Below are 19,322 nucleotides of genomic sequence, written 5' to 3' on the forward strand. Positions count from 1 at the left end.
CACTTGTGATGTTTTCGACTGACTTATTATTCCAGTGGTGAGAAAGAAACGGTGTGACCGTTCCAGGTTTGAGTGTTGTGGGTTATTCTCGACTCTAGTGCTTTGCCAGCACTCCCTGGTGTCAAGACCTGGAGACAGCACCTTATCATACCTGTCAGCTTCTAACAGGCTCGGGGGGGCGGGACGGACTGGGGAGTGTCTGTAAGCAGTAACTCCTCTCTCCCAGTCTGACGGCTTGATCCCAGAGGGGGATGTATTAGGATGGGCACAATGGAGAGGGGCGTTGAAATGCCGAACTCAGCCAGGGGTCCGCATTGAGCCCCTGTCTATGTTTGTCACATGGAGAGGAGGGTAATAGGATTTTGACCCTAAGCCCCCCGCTCATACATATGGGGGTAAGACAACCCCCTACTGATATCTCTGTTGCCAGGGGTAATTGTCAGCCTCCCAAGACAAGAGCATTGTAAGAAATGTTTTTGTTTGGTTTTGTCACTTTTTATCCCTCCTTAATTGTCTTGGGGGCTTAGGAGTCAGGGAAGCAGACGTCTTTCACGGAGGTGTGTTTGTGTGTGTAAGCGCTCTGCTGTACGTGTGTGTGTGTGTGTGTGTGTGTGTGCGTGAGCAGCACACTGGCTCTGCGGTCACCCTGGCAAGAGGGCAGTGTCTGCAGGAATGTTTAGCGCAGTGAGAGGGCTGCTTATTGGATATTTCATGTTTTTGTCCCGAGGGGCTTTATTGCTGTAGTAGAGGAAATCCAGGGGTGAGCGGATTATCTCCCAGCTTAGCCAAACTTTTGTAATATCACCCCATTCACTCCCCGAGCCCCTTATCTACAGGCGTGTCCATTTCTATTCTCTCTTTTCTTTATTTTGGGTTACAAACTCCCTTTTTTCCCCCTCCCCTCTTCCGGACAGCATGGCATTATCGCCTCTCTTTTCCACAGAGCGAGAGGGAGGGAGAGTGGCTGCAGAGAGATTCCCAGGAGAAGTTGGTGGCACTTTGTTTCCACAGCCAGAAAAAAACAGGCTGATGAGGAAGAGAAATGAACTGCTCCGCCCTCACTGTGTAGCGCCCCGCAAGCTAAAAATATACAAATCACCCACGGCCTGCCATTGTTACATGTCTACAGGCGTCAGTGTTCAAACATTACGACAGTAATTAATAGCCTAACACAGTGGAAACTTTAAAAAAAAATATATATATACAAAAAAAAAAAATCCTCATACCGCTGAGTGATATTCGGACGTTATTGAGATTGCGCCCTTTTTGTTATTGTGGCGTTGAACCGTTGAGATGCTTCAACTCATTGGGAATCATCTGAGCTTGTAGTGCTGTTGAATTAGGCTTTATTTCACGACTGTCTATCGGTTCAGATTGGCCTGGTCATCCGATGGAGCATGATGACTTTCTGTGGTCAGCTTGCGCAGTCTAATGGGGGAATCTTGATCTGTTTGCCCAGTCTAGTTGGGGGGGAAAAAAGCTTTGGGGTGGAACTCAGTCAAACTGTGGTTTCACAATTGGTAGCACCAAAAACCAACCATTGTCTGGTTTGGTGTTCAAAGCAAATGTGTGAGTCATCCTAACAGTGCCACCACCACGAGGTAGCAGCGTGGTCTCTGAACCCAGGTTTAGGGAGTTGGAGCTGAGTGGAGGTGGTGATGGTTGGAGATTGGAGGGTGCGGTACTGCAGTCAGCCAGGCCTCTGCCTGGTGATGGAGGCTGCCTCTCCTCTCCGCTGCAGGCCCGGGGCCACTGCAGGAGCACATCTGAAAGTCTTTATGGGGAGGAAGTGGTAATTGTAAGCAGCCCCCCCCAACCTTCCGAATACCCCGATCTCTCTCTCTCTCTCTCTCTTCTCTCTCCCCCCCATTCTCTCTCATTCGAACTCGCCCCTCGCTCTCCCCCACCACTCTAATGCTGCTGCTCTCTTTCTTTTGAAGTCCTTTAAACAGACTCTAAATGGGCCGATCGTCTCTTCATGTCGTGCGAGGCAGCATTTGGACCTGTCTGTTCCCGCCAAAACACTCAGCTTGCGTCAGAGCGTCCCCCCCACCCGACCCTTTCTCCCTCTGTGGCAGTGAAATGGCTACAGATTAGCATCCTTATCTTGTGTCATTTATGATCCCCCCCAGCCACCACAAGCACCATTTTTGTTTTTTCTGCACATTTCCAAGCGCTGGTACAGCATATGCTGGATCACGTACAGTCTCTCTACACTAGAAGTGAATGCTGGGTTTTGTGTTTTGTCCAATTTTAGTTAAATGGCCCTGTTTCAGTCTTTTGAGTTCATGCAGTCTTTCAAGGCGTGGGAATTGAGTGTGTGTGGACTGTGTAATTCTGACTGTGTGTGTTGGAGAGATAAACTTGCCTTCCCTTGGACGGGTCCCCTGAAGGGGAAACTGTGTGTTCGATGTGGAATGGCTGCAGATTAGCGTGAGGTCAACAGCTCAGCAGTCTGCTGAGAAGTGATCTCATCTGAAGTAGGGCACAGTGTGCCAGTTCCTACTGTAACGCTGACCTCAGGAAGGTATTTAACTACACATTACCAGAGTGAAAAAACACATCGCTCGACAGACAGATTGATCCTGTGTGTCTGGAGAGCCCCGCTCCTCTCCTTTTCAATGTTCCACTTTCCAAAACTGAAGAGTTTCGCCAATATAGACATAACCACGTAGGCCACCAGATCCCCTTAGTCTGCAAATAAACTTAGTTTGTTGGATGCATCTTCCTAGATCCAAACTTGCCAAAATGTACAGTAAACCAATCGGCAATAGAACTTTCTGCAGGACAAATGTACACTCTCGGATTGGAATGGGTAGACTACGTCACAGATGAACTGGAGCACATTTCCCCTTTGCTATTTTCAAGCTGGAAGATGAAATGTCCATCGCTCTTAGTCATCAATCTATTCATTGTTCCCTTGTTTCCACAGCTATGGAAAAGCAGCTTTCTGTCTGGAGGAGCTGATGATGACCAACCCTCACAATCACTTGTACTGTGAGCAGTACGCTGAGGTAGGTATGACTTCTGCATGTCCATCATCAAGCGGCCTAACTATGGAATAATGTTTCCCCCAGCCCTCTATGTGAAAGCTCTCTCTCACATGGAGGAGCCGGCCGCTGGCACTTAACGTCAACGGGAATACACGCTCATGAATGTCGAGATGTTTACACGGCTTGTCATGTCGTGCTTATTCAGATGCCATATAGGCATTGCGTAAGCCCCCCCCCCCCCCCCCCCCCCGGTTGACACGCCTCATGCCCATATTTGAATGCCTTGTCTCACAGGTGAAGTACACCCAAGGGGGGCTGGAAAACCTGGAGCTGTCCAGAAAGTATTTTGCCCAGGCTCTGAAGCTGAACAACAGGAACATGAGGGCCTTGTTCGGTCTGTATATGGTGAGTTCGCACATCTAACCGTCGCATGATGAGAGGAGCGAGGGAGGGGGTGAAAGAGCAACAACTCAACAATCCCTTTTTCTCCTGTGGTTTGTCAAAATGTGCAGGCCTCCTACTGCCTTTGTGTAGCGACCACAGAGTCTCGCTTTCAGATAGGTCAGGTCAATCCTGACTCAGTGGGTAAACCCATCGGCTTGGTAAAGTCTGCCCCTTCAAGCGCTCTATTTTGGTCATTTTACCCCTCTAGGCTTTCGTACGGGACCTTTTTCGTGTTGAGGACCAAAATGACAAAAATAAATAAAGAGCAGTGGCAGTACGAAAAGGGGAAAGAGAGGGCCACTGCCTCCTCCTCGCGTTCTGTCAGTCGCAGGCAGCCCCGGCCCAGGTTAACGTTTTTATTTAGCCTGCGCCAAATGCCCCCCTTTCATCTGCATATTTATTTCAACAGAAAGTTGTCCGTTAGCACCAATGCGTCATATGTAAGTGAGTCCTGACATAAGAACACAAACGAAGAGTGCAGGAATAAGGGTGGGTGGATGGCCAGAGCAGAGAGAAGCAGCGACACAGGCCTTCCAGTGTTTTCTCCCTACTGCCACAGGGGTTCAAGCAGTCAAAACATCTCACACCCGGAAAGCGGCACAACCACTGGAGATCCGTTCATGGTATTTTGAAGAGATATCTTCTCTTTTATAGACTAACTGTTACGTTTCTAAAAGTAGTCAATGGGGTTAAAATTAGCTCATGTTATTTCAACAAATTCAAACCGTCAATGACTCTCTCTCCTGGCCCGTAGACTACTTTCAGGGTAAATGGAAAACGAGGTAAGTCTAAGGTCATCAAGGTGCTAGCTAGCTGCAGAACATGCATAAAAAGCAGCATCAATTCAAGAATTTCAGATCCCTTAACCTCCAAAGTTACTGTTGTTAAGAGCACGTAAACGGAACGTAATTGTCTTTGTATGCGCTTTTCTCTCGACACATTGATAAGAGCGATTGGTAAGCGCTAGGTAAATGAGTAGGCCATTTGGATGAGGGGATTGTAGATATAAATGACAATTGTTCTAGATCTATTTCACCATGCCACTGTCAGTTATACCCACATACATTTATGACGGTCACTTTAGTGTTCCTCTCCTTACATGTTGCATCGTTCCATTACATAGTTAGTTCCTCGGTCACGTTCGTGTGGTTGTTCCTGAGGATCGCTAGCAATAGTGGATCATATCGGGGCTAACGTATTACAAGTTGCGCAATCATTTGGGACATGTAGCCTATTGGAACCATTATGAGCTGTAGACCATACATACAGTACATGTAGCGGGTTAAACCTGGAGACTTGCACACTGTTCACGACAGCTGGACTGTTCTCATCCCAGTTCCATGATTAGTGTGGATTATTAGGGTGGACTTATTGACTACTGTTCAGCCACTACTGTACACTTTTCTCACCTTCCAATATTTTATGGATTGAACAATTTGAATATGTCAGCCTTCGGGATGAATCGAACCACTGTATTTTTGATTCACCAATATAGTTTGTGCGTATAGGCTCTCCAAACCTCTTTTTTTTAATTCATAAATACTTTCCTAATCGTAAATAATATAGAAATATTTTTTTTTATCTAGCAATTGGTGTTCAAAAGGAGACAAATAGGCGTGTATTTAGGTCTACAAGGCTTTCTTTCATTGATCCCTAATATTCTGAACCGTTCTTTCCATATATTTTAGTGAGTCTGTCGAGAAAATTCAGATTAAAGGCACGCCAAATTAAAAGGGATGGCTTTAGTTAAATGCACTGAAACCCCTATTGAATGAAAACTCCATGAGAAAATCTGTTGGCCAGCAAGTGGGAGGGTTTTCACTGGTTTGAATTAAATGTATTCAGCTCGTTACGCACCTGCATAAGGTAAGTCTGAATATCAACTACTGAGAAGTGCATAGGAAAGGCGTACATAGTTTTACATAGAGGACTTTATGTTCCTCTGTCAAATCATCCACTGCCACTTGTATTTTGGCCTAACGCTGGTTTCGGGTTTAAATTTGATCGTAAAAAAGTTAGTGTGCACGAGGTCCAAAGCTGAAATCGTTGACAAGTGCAAGTTCGTTCCTGACATTGGATTGTGCCAAGGCAATGACTTTCTGACCATTTCATCTGATTCTGGGAGACTGTGAAGCTTCACGAACACCACCGTAGGGCAGCGAAGAGCTATTTGATTGGTTCAGCTTAGTCGTTCAGAGCACCTGGTACAGCTGAGTCGTTGGTAGCCGTGATCACTGTGAGGTTCAATCAATCAATCAATCAAATGTATTTATAAAGCCCTTCTTACATCAGACGATGTCACAAAGTGCTGTACAGAAACCCAGTCTAAAACCCCAAACAGCAAGCAACGCAGAAGCACTAACACTAGCTAGTGTTGGTCAGTGCTCTGTCACCGCACTAGAGGGGATCCTCACGGAGGACGACATAATTCTGGGGTAGAGCTGACATCATAAGCTGGAGGTTATGAAGAAGAAATCCAGAAGCAAAATCGTTTTAAATCTATTAAAAAAAATAGGGGGGGGCAAAGTTGATTGGGGTGCAGTTAAAGTTTCAGCATGTCCATGGGGACGCCTTTGAAGTGCTGCCCGTTTAAGCCTAGTGGGGGTTGCACTTCGGAGACGATGGCAGTAGCATGGGAAAGACATGGGTTTTGTGGTTCTGAGGGGAGCTGGGGCGGGCAGAGAGCCTGATTCACATCGCGCTTCGCTCGCCACAGCACCGCGGGTTCTGAAGACACACTGAAGACATGCCGGGGGCCCTGTCATCACCGGCTATCTATGGTGTTGGAGAAATTAGGGCCCATTAAGTGACACTGCACTCGGGGAGCTGGGGCATTAAATAAAGTACTCACTTTTTCCTCTCCCGTAAAAGTTTTCTTTGTGTCGTCGGGCCAATTTTTTTCTCGTCCTGCCCACGGTGGAGTTGGTTGCACATTCATCTCATTTATGCTTTTATTGCTGTTTTGATATGACGACACCTTTCTTTCCTCTCCTCTTTCCGCTCTCCCCTTGCTTTCCACTCCCTTCTTCTTCCCCTGTGTAGTCGGCAAGCCACATCGCTGCCTGCCCCAAAGTGAACGCCACGGTGAAAAAGGCAAATGTGAAGTATGCTGCTTGGGCCACCAATCAAATCAACCGAGCCTATCAGGTGAGTCACGCCAGGTGTCTACTTTCAATTCTGAAAGCTACACTATTTACAATTCAGTTATTTAGCAGATGCTCTTATTCAGAGCGATTTACAGTAGAGTGCAGATATTTTCCTACTTTCTTTCGTACTGGTTCCCCGTGGTAATCAAACCCACATCCCTGGTGTTGCGAGCGTCATGCAATAGCGACTGAGCCACATGGGACCTTTCCCACTTGCCTTTTCCACTTAACTATTCCTATACTGTTCCTATACAACAAGGGTAGTCATTCCTGGTTCAACAACAGGTTGAAACTGAGAGACAAACATGGTCGTTGTGGATGTTGTTTCAAAGCCAAAACGCAACGAAATGGACAGCGCTTTCTAAGGTGATTGATTATTTCGAAGCATTAAGAGGTTGTGTGTAGAACACCCATACATATATTACAGCTTATGCGTAAACATTTGCCGACGTATGAGCCCAAGCCCAAAAAAGAAACCTGAATTAAAATAATGATTGTGCCGATTGTTCCGTTATACAATACATAGCCTAATAGCCTACCGCATATTACGCAAGGCAGAATAAAAAAGCATAGGATTGAATGTCTTTTGTACATCATTTTTCTAGCCGATATTCCCAAATTAAACAAATTCTAGTAATGGCCTTTGAGTGTGGACTGTATTATTATGCATACTGGATGGACTGGTAACTTTTTTTTTTAAGGGGTGCTACGCTCCAAACGTTCTATCCATGAGTCTGGGAGAGAATGTATAGGCCTAGGCGATGCTGTTGGTTCATTGAATGTGCAGGGCGGCTTACAGAGTTAGCCTACAATTATAGTGAATTTGTATTTGATTTTGAATAGCCTAGTAATGTTTTTTTTTTTTTTTTTTTGTTGATAATCAATAGGATGGTACATTACCTTTAGCTACAGAATATCCCACCACTGTGCATTTCCATTTCCTCCTATCTCCTTCATTCCTTTCTCGAGTGAGCAGAGATGGGAGCTGTCAACAGTTTAATTAAATATGTTTAGTTGTGAAAACATGTTACTATCGATGTTACCGAACAGATTTCACTTGGTTTCCCAAATGAAACACTTGGTAGCTGCAGGAACACGGGTTGGAGAGCCCATGGCATACAGGGTTTGGGCGGAGTATTACCTGTCGCGCAGCGAGAGCCTGCGTGCTCCTCAAACAGTGTTTGATGCGTGAAGTGAAACATGTTCTTATAAGTCCAGACATTTCTATATGAATCCTGTGTGAAAGCAGAGTTTTGATGGTTCTCACTGAAATGTGGATGATCCCAGCTGCTCCAATATTTAGGCCTATTTCTCAGCTGCTCCACGATTTAAACTGGAGTAGCCTACCCGGCAGGATTTAACTGCGGGACATCGGCCTCCATTCGCCATCCAAGTGCATTCGGATGACATGTCTCCCCCCCCCACCCCCTCTTGCGTCTACCCATTTGATAATGGACCATTCTAAGTCAAAACCAATTTGACATATTAGTAAAGACAAGATGAAATTGAGAGTAGTCTGATGGGTGAAATATGATCGCTTGATGAGAGAATAGGGTGTGCGGCCTGAGGCAAGGAACAGAGCGCAAGCAAGCTTTTTAAGCACCTTTTTCAATTTGTCAATAGCCTATAGTTGCATCATGCAGCCCATTTATGTTTTAATTTCTAAGACATTCTAAGGTTTGGATCATTCACAACTAAATTCGCCAAGTAACTCTAAATCTAGAGTATAGGACCTGTTTTAAAAGGATCACTTTTACGCCCAACATAGCCACTTCATATGCGTACTGTCCTTTCTATTTTAGTTCAATTATATTATACTTACAATAAAATCAGAACATCATACAGCCAGATAACATATATTAGGCCGACTCCTATTCGGTTCTTCTGAAATAAATTTTCTTCATATCATGTTTCTTTAGACCTGCCAACAAATACATAATGGATATATTGTGTTAGTGTATATTAAATGGATTTCTTCAACTTTTTTTTGGATGCTTTTTGTAGATGTTCTGAAGGCAATAACCAGCTGCCAAAATGTCATGACCACCATAGCCCTAGTGGTACATAACTGTTTGGGACGAAATCCTGCAGTGGCACTTCAGGACCAGGTTTACCTTCCCCTGCTATGCAAGAACCTAATCCCTTGCAATACTCTACAACCACCCTACTTACCCTCTGAGGCCACGGCTGTACTGAGAATGGGTTTGACCAGCAGGGGGGTTCCAGACTGTCCACCTAAAGGTCCTATACCCAGGGCTTCAATTGAGTGTCTTACTGTTTGGGTAGATTTCAGCTGATGTGTTGACTTAAGACCACAAGGCCCGCTATGCTATGTGTTGACTTAAGACCTCAAGCCCCCCCCCCCCCCCCCCCCCCCCCCCCCCACACACACACACAGTTGAATCATGTAAGATTTGAGTGGAACAAAGATGACTAGTGGTGGCATGGGGAGGTATGATGGGTCTACCTTTCTGAGAAAAAGGGCAGGAAAGAGTGAGGGGGATACGTGGGGAAAGAGCGGAAAAAGTGAAAAGCTGCTCAGATGGCATCACTAAACCGGTTTACGCTGTCGCCATGGCACCTTGAGCATAAATGTGTATTTAATATAACTCTTTGCTGCCATAAGGGGTGATATGCATTGCTTATTTAGGCATTGACAGTTAAACATGCAATAAGCAGTTCCTTGCTCGGCATGTGCGTGCTCTATCGGGAGAGTGGAACCACGCTGAGCCACTAAGGCCCACGTCTTGACACACTCAGCGCTGTCTTTCCCTCCTGGAGTGCTGGGAGGGTTTCCACCACAGAGGCACGGAATGACTCTGTTAGTAGTAGTAGTAGTAGTAGTAGGGGTGTTGGGTATCTAACGCTGTGGGTGTTGATTAATCAAGAACACTTAACTGTGTTAGTCAATCAATCAGGCACACTTTACAATGTTAAGCTCAACAGCGTGGCTGTGGAAAGAGTATTAACATTTGAAGTATTTCTATTTGGTGTTTGAGCAAATGCACAAGTGACAATATCATGTGTGTTTTTGGTCTCCACTCTGCCAGTGCCACACCCTCATCCAGGGAACAGGAAGAGGCTCCCGGCGGTCCCGGCCAGCAACCTGTTGGGCTGTGTTTGTTTTAAGTTGCCTGGTAATGGCAGGGGCAGCAGAGCAGCGGGGACCCCACCCTGCGTGTGAGAGGAAAAATGACAGGGCGCAAGGTTGACTTGACTCTTAACTCCGACTTTTTTTTTCTTTCCCTCCGACTTTTTAAATGGGTGCTGGGCTATTTGAAAGGGAGCCGCTGTGGAACGTTGTGGGCCTCCGCAGGGCTGGCCTGGCTGCTTGTGCTGACTGATTGATGGGGGCTTTAAAGGGCCACTCGTGTCAGCCGTCCCGCTTTTATGACCCGCTGTACCTGGTGATTGTCATACCTCAGTGTGAGAAAAGGCGACAGGTGAGTGGTGTTGTGGGAGCAGACGTCACAATGGGGTCAAAGCGACTGGGGCAAGGCCGTTAAAAATGTTATTACTGAAAACTGAAAGCAAGGTCCCGGCTTTGACATGTTAATGACCCAGAGAGAAGTTTTGATAGCGTAATATTGACTCAAAACAAATGAACTTTTTGAATTACTCTGTCGTTGTTAGAATCTTAATATCGCAAACAGAATTTGTGTTATAGGCAGTTTTAAGAGGACATGTCCATTTTTTTTTTTCCCTGCCCATCATTCACCGCCAGTCATTCACTGGCAGTCAGCCTGCACAGCTGATGGCCCATCGAAACTACACCTAAACTATACTGAACAAAAATAGAAACGCAACGTAAAATGTTGGTTTCATAAGCTGAAATAAAAGATCCCTGAAAGCTTATTTTGGGTACAAATTTGTTTACATCCCTGTTAATGAGCATTTCTCCTTTACCAAGATAATCCTGACAGGTGTTGCATATCAAGAAGCTGATTAAACAGTACAATCATTACACAAGTGCACCTTGTGGTGGGGAGAATAAAAGGCCACTAAAATGTGCAGTTTTGTCACACAACACAATGCCACAGATGTCTGAAGTTTTGAGGGAGCGTGTAGTTGCCAATGCTGACTGCAGGAATGTCCACTAGAGCTGTTGCCAGAGATTTGAATGTTATTTTCTCTACCATAAGCCATCTCCAACATCGTTCAAGAGAATTAGGCAGTACGTCAAACCAGCATCACAATTGAAAACCACTTGTAACCATGCCAGCCCAGGACCTCCACATCTGGTTTCTTCACCTGCAGGATCGTCTAAGATCACCCACCCACCCATACAGCTGATGAAACTGAAAAACTCATTCTGATTGGCTGGGCCTTGCTCCCAAGTGAGTGGGCCCACCCATGGCTGCGCTCCTGCCCCAGTCATGTGAAATCCTTAGATTAGGGCCTAATACATTTATTTCAATTGACTGATTTCCTTATATGAACTGTAAGATCATTGTATGTTGCCAGGAAGCATAGGAACTGAGAAGTGGTCTGTGGTCACCACCTGCAGAACCACTCCTTTATTGGGGGTGTCTTGCTAATTGCCTATAATTTCCACAATTTGTCTATTCCATTTGCACAACAGCATGTGAAATTTATTGTCAATCAGTGTTGCTTCCTAAGTGGACAGTTTGATTTCACAGAAGTGTGATTGACTTGGAGTTACATTGTGTTGTTTAAGTGTTCCCTTTATTTTTTTGAGCAGTGTATATTACAGGAGTTTCCCCTTGAAATGTCCGTGGGAAGGACAACTTGGTTGCTGATTTGTCTTTTCAAGGATGGGCAGTCAATACGTTTTGGGTTTAGCCCGTGTGTAGCCCTGCCTCACAATTTATTTTGGCTGCACATTTTGCCGTTTTGGAGACAAGTTTTGTTTTGGTTGCGCTCGTTCGAAAGGGATGAGAGTTATAGAAGCATACGTGAGTTTATGAAAAAAGATTAAGATTTTGTTTGAGGCGGCTGTTTTGTCTTGTATTTAATTGTTGACAGCCAGTAGACGCCATGTTTATATTGGAGAAGGCGACTCATTTAAGTAGCGATGCATTTAAGTTGGTTATGTTGTGAAATGGAAGTTGTTTTCTGTTGGTGGTGAGCAACTATAGGATATATTTGATGTCTGAAGGGGGGAAGTGTCACAGGTTTTGTTTTTTCCATTTATATTATGAGTTTGGACGTATCGCTCGTTTGCACGCAGGGCGCATCGATTGGTGTCACCTCATTAGTCAATATGTGTTACACCTGTACTGGTTGCCATCTCGTTAGTTGGATGGTGTTTCACCTGTGCTGGCCCAGATGCTATTTAAGAGTGGCTGACCTAGTGCTCCAGTTGTCTTGATAGATGCGGACGGTTGGCACCTTTAGTTGGCTCTCCCTATTTTGATTTCTATGCAAACAATCCTTGATCTGATTTCCCTGATTTTGTTATGCTCCACCTTTTTGGTTTGCTTCCTGTCTTTAAGTTTGGTGTGGGTTTTTCTTTTGTTTGCCTCTTAGCGGGCAAATTTAGTGGGGCGCTCATGGTGGGTGTCTTTTAGGTCCCAGTTGTTGTTGCTATGCAACTTAAAGTGGACACCCCCATGAGTCTTTTAGACCCCCTCCTAAAACTCCACCTGTTTCGTTTTAGTTGTTGTCAGTGACTCTTTGTTAGTTCCCCCTTCTGTTTGAGTAACATTTTCGGTCTTCTTGCTGGGGAACATAACAAATAGAGTCCCAGGATATTAACCAAGATATGGTCACTATGCCAGGGTTCTCCCCAAACGAGGGTCACTGCGCCACTTTGTTGGGTTGGCTGCGCCATTATGTAAAGATTTCTGCGAAAATGAAAATCATAATTAGTAATGATAGAGTAGCTGTCTTTGATCGGCAATGACATGTGAATTGCGAAACAGGTCGTTCGTAAATTCTGAGCGTTATCATGTTCCTCAATTAATTCAGCACATTTTAGCAGTAGGCTACCTCGACACAGAGCGCGCTCAGGATGCACAGAGGGCATCCTGAGAATAGCTTTGTTGAATCATAGCTCTCGTATGACCAGCAGGTACGAAACAGCGCACATTATTTTATAGCCTATACTGTAGGGTTTATTAACTGCATTTGGGCCGCGTGTGCAGTCCGGCGGTGTCAATTATGCGTGTGCTTTGAATTTGTGGCATCTTTGTGTGAAGTTAATATGCTAGGTTAAAAGCTTCCATGCGAGGACCTGTTTGGATAATGTGCTATTACATTTTTTGTTAATCTACTGCTGCACATGTGTATTTTGTAGTGTTAACATTGGGGGAAAATGTTGTAATGTCCCAGGTCTTGTCGTTAATTTTTTGGGGGAAGTGTGTAGTGTTCCCGGGACAGTCCCAGTATCCCGCTTACCCATGTTAATCCCTAGCATGCATTCTCAACAATCAAAGCACAGTAATATATTTAAACTCAAAATATGCAATTCTGTTCTTTTGAAATGCATTTTCTTACATTCCTATTCCTTAAGATCTGTCCTTAACGAATTAATAATGAATGATCTTTGGTGGTGGTGTTTATTTAATGGGTTTTAACACTTGAATTGTGGCGTTTTTAGTGGTTTTTCGTTTGTACATTTACTCTACAGTTACATAAACTAATGAAATATAGACATTGGAGCCATATTTTTTCGGTCATTGATTAGTCTTTCTCGAGTCGGATTGTTCGGTTTTTGGGCTGGAGTTAATACAGTCCCCTCACCTTGGGCAGGCGAGATAATTGGCTGCCTGGCTCTGTGGTTTGGGATAATGGGACATTAGGGAAGCACACATCGAAACGCGCTGACCATCAACTCCCCCTCAGCCACACCACACCACCGCTTTAATACGTCTGCATGAGTCACGCTCGGAAATTACTTCTTTGCCAAAGGTACATTTTCACCAAATGCCCTCTCTGACACTCTGAAAACAGTTTCCCCCCCCATATGGGAACATTATATTGGCTATGCATGTGTGTGTATACTGTGGTGAACAGGTTCATAAATGGTTGACAGCAAGCCCTGCGTCACTATTCCCGATAATAATGGAATATATTTATAACGCTTTTCCAGGTTCTCCAAGCAGCAGCGCTTTACATTTGTATGTTGGTAAACTCACCTTGTAATATGTGGATTTGTGTTGGAATATACACATTTACTGTAAAGCCTTCTGCTATTTAGCAAGCTGGTAGAAGCCAGATGAAGAGGGTTAGTTTGGGATTGAATGTTGGTCTATAATGAGGAGTCAGAGCATCTCCGGAGACCTATCGCTCATTCCTGAGGACAGGCCGAATATGCTCCTCTCTGTGTCCAGCCAGAAATGGTACATCAGCCATGTGGGAGACAGGGGTGTGGTATATGGCCAATATATACCACGTCAATATACCATGGCATCGAGGAGTGCTAGGGCACAGCCCTTAGCCGTGGTATATTGGCTATATATCACAAACACGTGCCTTATTGCTATTATAAACTGGTTACCAACATAATTAGAGCAGTAAAAATAAATGTTTTGTCATACCCGTGGTATACCGTTTGATATACCACGGCTTTCAGCCAATCAGCATTCAGGGCTCGAACCACCCAGTTTATAGTGTGGTTTTCATAATGATTTTGTTGAGAAAAGGCCAAAGATGTCCTCCGCTGCGTTGCTCTGACTTGTCTGTGTGCTCTCCGCCCAGCAGCAGATGTGGCCTTACACACACACACACCAACCCTGCTCTCAAGTCTTAGGAAGCTTGCCCCGACGCTGCTGTCCCTGTGCCCAAATAGCAGTTATTATAATGAGAACGGAGGAGTAGTCTACCGCACAACTCACTAATGCCAAGTGCCTGTGGGTGTTGTTGCAGGGGGCACATGTCCTAGCTCCTAGCGTGGCTAAATTAGGTTATCTGTTAGTCTCTGTAGTTTGGGGACAGGGCCGAGAGGAGAGGACCCCCTCCTGAGTTCAGATAATAGCAGGGCTGATTGTGGTTTAATTGGGAGATAGAGAGGTCTGAAGGGCTGTGTGTGTGAGTCACAGAGGAAGTCCAGTCTTGCCCGTGTACACAGACACACAGGGAGAGAGTGGGGCAGAGAGAGAGGGAGGCAGAGATTAGGAGCAGTGGTTTATGGTAGTGATGCACCGATATGACATTTTTGGTCGATACCGATATCCAATATTTTCCTTGCCAAAAAAGCCTGATACCGATATTAAAAATGTTAGCGGCCTTTTAAGCATTCTAGTAGAGTTAAATAGTTAACACACACATGGACGCAGCGGTCAAAGGCAATGCATCTCAGTGCAAGTGGCGTAACAACAGTCCCTGGTTCGAATCCAGGCTGTATCACATCCAGCCATGATTGGGAGTCCCATAGGGCGGTGCACAATTGGCCCAGCGTCGTCCGGGCCGTCATTATAAATAAGAATTTGTTCTTAACTGACTTGCCTAGTAAAATAAAGGTTACATACACACACCACACTGACCAAAAAGTTTGTTGGCATTTACGTATGTCCCCATTACGAGTAAAACATAATCAAACCAATTTCTTTCACTTCATTCTCAACCAGGATTTCTATGGAACGCCGTTTGGGTCTTTGCGTGTCAAATAAGATACACGTCAAATAACAGTATTTGACTTGTCAAATAAGCTTGTTGACCAATCAGGACCTGAATATGACATGTCACATAATAATTTAACTCGTTCATTCATTTTTTATGTAGTTATTACACATTGATTACACTCACTCGTATTTCATGTGTCACAACAATTCATCGATACGTATGCTATGATGCTGGTAAAGTTGTCTCGCGCACCTACAGTGCTGGTCATAAAAAAAGCTAGCTAGCTCATGGATGCAAACGATGTTCTTCCCCAAAAACATAGCAAAACGACAATCAGTTTCAGTAGCTATAGTTAGCTAGCTAGGTGTCATCATCTAAAATAACCCTCATTTCAAAGACATTTCTTATTTGATTAATGGTGGTCGTGCCCATCTTTGTGAAGCTAGCCACAATAAGGATTAGCTACAATAGTGGATTTTGCGGTTATCCTTCAAAAGAAAAGTATGGCATAATTCTACTATTTGTAATCATTTGCATCACTCTCAATGACAAACTTTTATTTTGAAGGCAAACCGCAAATTCCACTATTGTGCTAAATCCTTATTGTGGCTAGCTTCACAACCCATAACCCGGTCCGGTCGAGCGTCACTATCCAGATGACGCTAGCATGCTGCTTATAACGTTAGCTTTGGGCAACAGGGTTAAGTAGCTGGCTAGTTATTTATTTTCATGAACTGAAGTTCAATTTCAATTGACGAACAACAAGTGACTACCTATCTAATACTTACAAGGATTCCTAAATAATGAAAATGACTGCAGTTTCTACTGGTCATTGTTTTCAGGCTGGTTGTATTGGTGCTAGCTAGGTACCAAGCTAAAGCTAGCTACCCCAGAAGTTGCAGTCGAACAAATGATGCTTTATTACCAACGCGGTATTGTAAATACATCGTTCGTGGCCGGTGTTTGCTTGTTTGCAGATGTTTTTGTACAGCTTTCACAGTGCCACTGTATCTTTTTTGACACGCAAACACCCGAACGCCGTTCCATAGTATGTATGTCGTGAAGCTAATAGCAGTGACGCTATTACTGTGTAACTCCGGTAGGGAAACATTGGAAAAATGGCGCACTTGGTAGTGTGTACTGGTGCTCAACCAGTCGGCGAAAGCCAACATCACCCACGACGGAGAACGATTGATTGTCAAGGGCAATTAATTATATTATCTTGGCATTAATGTATTTCGCCTTTGAGTTGTCTCGCTGAAATTTTCTTACTCTTTCAAATGACTGCTCGATCCACAAAGCAGACATTATGTGTGCTAGGTTAGGAATGCTGTGTTGCACGTGTAGCACAACATTTTACGTGGTGTTATTACGTCATGTACCTACGTCATATAGGTATGCATGGTAGCTTTGACATCGGCTTCTAACGTCGCCGTTAAACTAGACCTCTGGCCGATACCGATGTTGGCATTTTTAGCTAATATCGTACGATTCCGATATGTTCACGGATATATTGTTCATCCCTAGTTTATGGGTTAGTTTGGGGCTGTCCAGGCGAGGGGCCTTGAGACAATGAGTCATCAGGACATCCTGGCCCTCCCTCTCTCTCACCTCTCCCCCTCCTCACACACAGACACACAGCTTTTTTTGCAACAGGCCAGGAACATCACTGACTCCAGGTGGTGCTTCTCTTTTCTTGGCCCCGTTAGTCCACAGCTTGTGGATGTGTGTCATTCAGAGGGCAAATGTGCAAGACACGATTTAAGTGCCTATGAACGGTGTATGGTAGTAGGTGCCAGGCGCACCGGTCTGTGTCGGGAACTGCTACGCTGCTGGGTTTTTCACGCTCATCAGTTTCCCGTGTGTATCAAGAATGGTCCACCACCCAAAGGACATCAAGCCAATTTGACACAACTGTGGTAAGCATTGGAGTCAACATGGGTCAGCATCCTTGTGGAACGCTTTCAACACCTTGTAGAGTCCACGCCCGGATGAATTGAGGCTGTTCTGAGGGCAACTCAATATTAGGAATGTGTTCCTAAGGTTTGGTATACTCTGTAGTTTAGTCTGTTTCGACTTGATGTGGTGTGAGCGTGAGACGGGGCTATGCGGTTATCGTGACATTCTGAGTGCGATAGAGTGTTTTGGCTTGGCTGGCTCTCCCTCAGCCAGCCCTGTGCTTTGGCCTCTTTAAAGATGTTATGAGCTGATGTTTTCTCTCTCCTCTCTCTGTCATGCAGCTGGCCGGTCGCGGGACAAAGGAGAACAAATGCTCCGTGAAGGCCGTGGAGGAGATGCTGGAGTCCATGCAGATCACCATGTCCTAGGCCACACCCCCAACTCTTACCACCCCTGTTCTACATGGCTCAACAAGGCAGCTCTGTTGGCTCAATGCTGTGCACTATCCCCTCCCCCCTCCAGACTCGACCACCACCTCCCCTCCCCCTCTTTTTAGATTATTTAGAGCCGGTCTGTCCTTTATAGTGCAGTACATTTAACCCAAGCCCTATCTAAGCAAATATAATGCACTATATGAGATATAGGGTGACATTTGAGACGTAGGCCAGGTAGCGGATGCTCCCGCATTGAGGTCAGGGACTGAGATGTGAGTAGAGGAGAGGCTGTAGTAAATGCTAATATAAAGAGTGGGCTTAGACGGGTCCGTCTGGAGGCAGCTAGGCCCTCCCAACATTTCCTTATGTCTGTAAATGAAATTAAAAAAGGTTTTTATCATAACTATATTTTTTTCCCTCTGTCAGTCCATCCAGATGTCTTAATAAAGGTTTGAATTGTTTGCGGTCTGGAGCAAATTTTCTCATTTCAGTGGGTTGGTGTTCTGGGTTTTTCCTGGGTTCTATTAGGTTTTTGTGTATAGGACCAATTTTTCTTATCAGTACATTGACACAGCTGTTAATGATAATGGTGGATTCATTACTTTTATGATAATGATGATAAAATCTTCTCTGAATTTATGGTAATTGCGTCCCAGCCACTCTAACCACTCAACCCCACCAGTAGCAACAGCAGAGCAGTCTGCTTAAACCATTTTCCAGTGAGCGGGAGAGAAGCGTCCTCATTAAACGGGCAGCAGCGAGGCTAAAGGCCTTTGCTTCTCACACTGGATCCAGCTGGGAATCCCGCCCTTCAATTACCCAGACACCGTAAGGGCTCTGTAACTGCAACGTGCGGCGGCCGGGAGAACACCTCTGTCATTTAAGTTTAGGGAGACCCAGAGTACACGGACTGGCTGCCAGTAATTAAAACACTGACAAAAATCTAATTCATGAAACTGGGAACGTTCAGTGGTGGATAAAGTACCCAATTTTCATACTTGAGTAAAAGTAAAGATACCTTAAAAGAAAATGACTCCAGTAAAAGTCACCCAGTAAAATACTACTTGAGTTAAAGTCTAAAAGTAATTGGTTTTAAATGTACTTAAGTATAAAAAGTAAAAATATAAATCATTTAAAATGTCTTATATTAAGCAAACCAGACGACACAATTAAAACATTTATTTACGGATATCCAGGGTCACAGTTCAACACTCAGACATAATTTACAAACGAAGCATTTGTGTTTAGTGAGTCTGCCAGATCAGAGGAAGTAGGGATGACCAGGGATGTTGTCGCGATAAGTGTGTGAATTACACAATTTTCCTGTCCTGCTAAGCATAAAACATGTAATGAGTACTTTTGGGTGTCAGGGGAAATGTAAGGATTAAAAGTACACTATTTTCTTTAGGAATGTAGTGGAGTAAATGTAAAAGTTGTCAAATATAAATAGTAAAGTACAGATACCCCAAAAAACTACATAAGTGAAAGTATTTTTACTTAAGTACTTTACACCACTTGGAACGTTTATAACGGAGGGGGAAAAAATTGAAATTAATGCCGTGAAAAGGAGGTCTGGTTTCCAATACCACACTCATTTGTGATTGTCGGATCCGGGCTGGTTCAAATTAATGTCTTGTTTCTCGCTCACCCGTGCAGGGTCAGCTGGTACTTCGATCGCTTTTTGTTTATTAAGTCGCAGCAATTGTCTCATAATTTCACTCGCAGACTGATGGAAAAGTTGAGCGTTGAGTTTGTGGCCTTTTTTGGACAGCTTTGGGATTTAAAGAGGTCGCGGAGCTCTCAGCTGACTTGGAGAAAGCCACCCCCCCCCAGTTTTTAATACCCTGGTCAGTGTATGATGTGTATGCCTTTGATTTTGC

General features: G+C 44.5%; 1 protein-coding gene across 1 annotated transcript in view; it reads left to right on the forward strand.

The window, feature by feature from the left end:
* The window catches only part of LOC129837205 (ER membrane protein complex subunit 2), a 59,052-nt gene extending 41,149 nt beyond the window's left edge, over positions 1 to 17,903 (forward strand). Inside the window, exons 8-11 of the mRNA XM_055903181.1 lie at positions 2,933 to 3,014; positions 3,288 to 3,398; positions 6,480 to 6,584; positions 17,350 to 17,903. Of these exons, the coding sequence (XP_055759156.1) occupies positions 2,933 to 3,014; positions 3,288 to 3,398; positions 6,480 to 6,584; positions 17,350 to 17,436 (385 nt within the window). The 3' untranslated portion in view covers positions 17,437 to 17,903. The remainder of the gene's footprint in view (positions 1 to 2,932; positions 3,015 to 3,287; positions 3,399 to 6,479; positions 6,585 to 17,349) is intronic.
* Positions 17,904 to 19,322: the final 1,419 nt, after the last annotated feature.

Source organism: Salvelinus fontinalis, chromosome 38 (genome assembly GCF_029448725.1).
Source record: "Salvelinus fontinalis isolate EN_2023a chromosome 38, ASM2944872v1, whole genome shotgun sequence".
NCBI classification, from domain to species: domain Eukaryota; kingdom Metazoa; phylum Chordata; class Actinopteri; order Salmoniformes; family Salmonidae; genus Salvelinus; species Salvelinus fontinalis.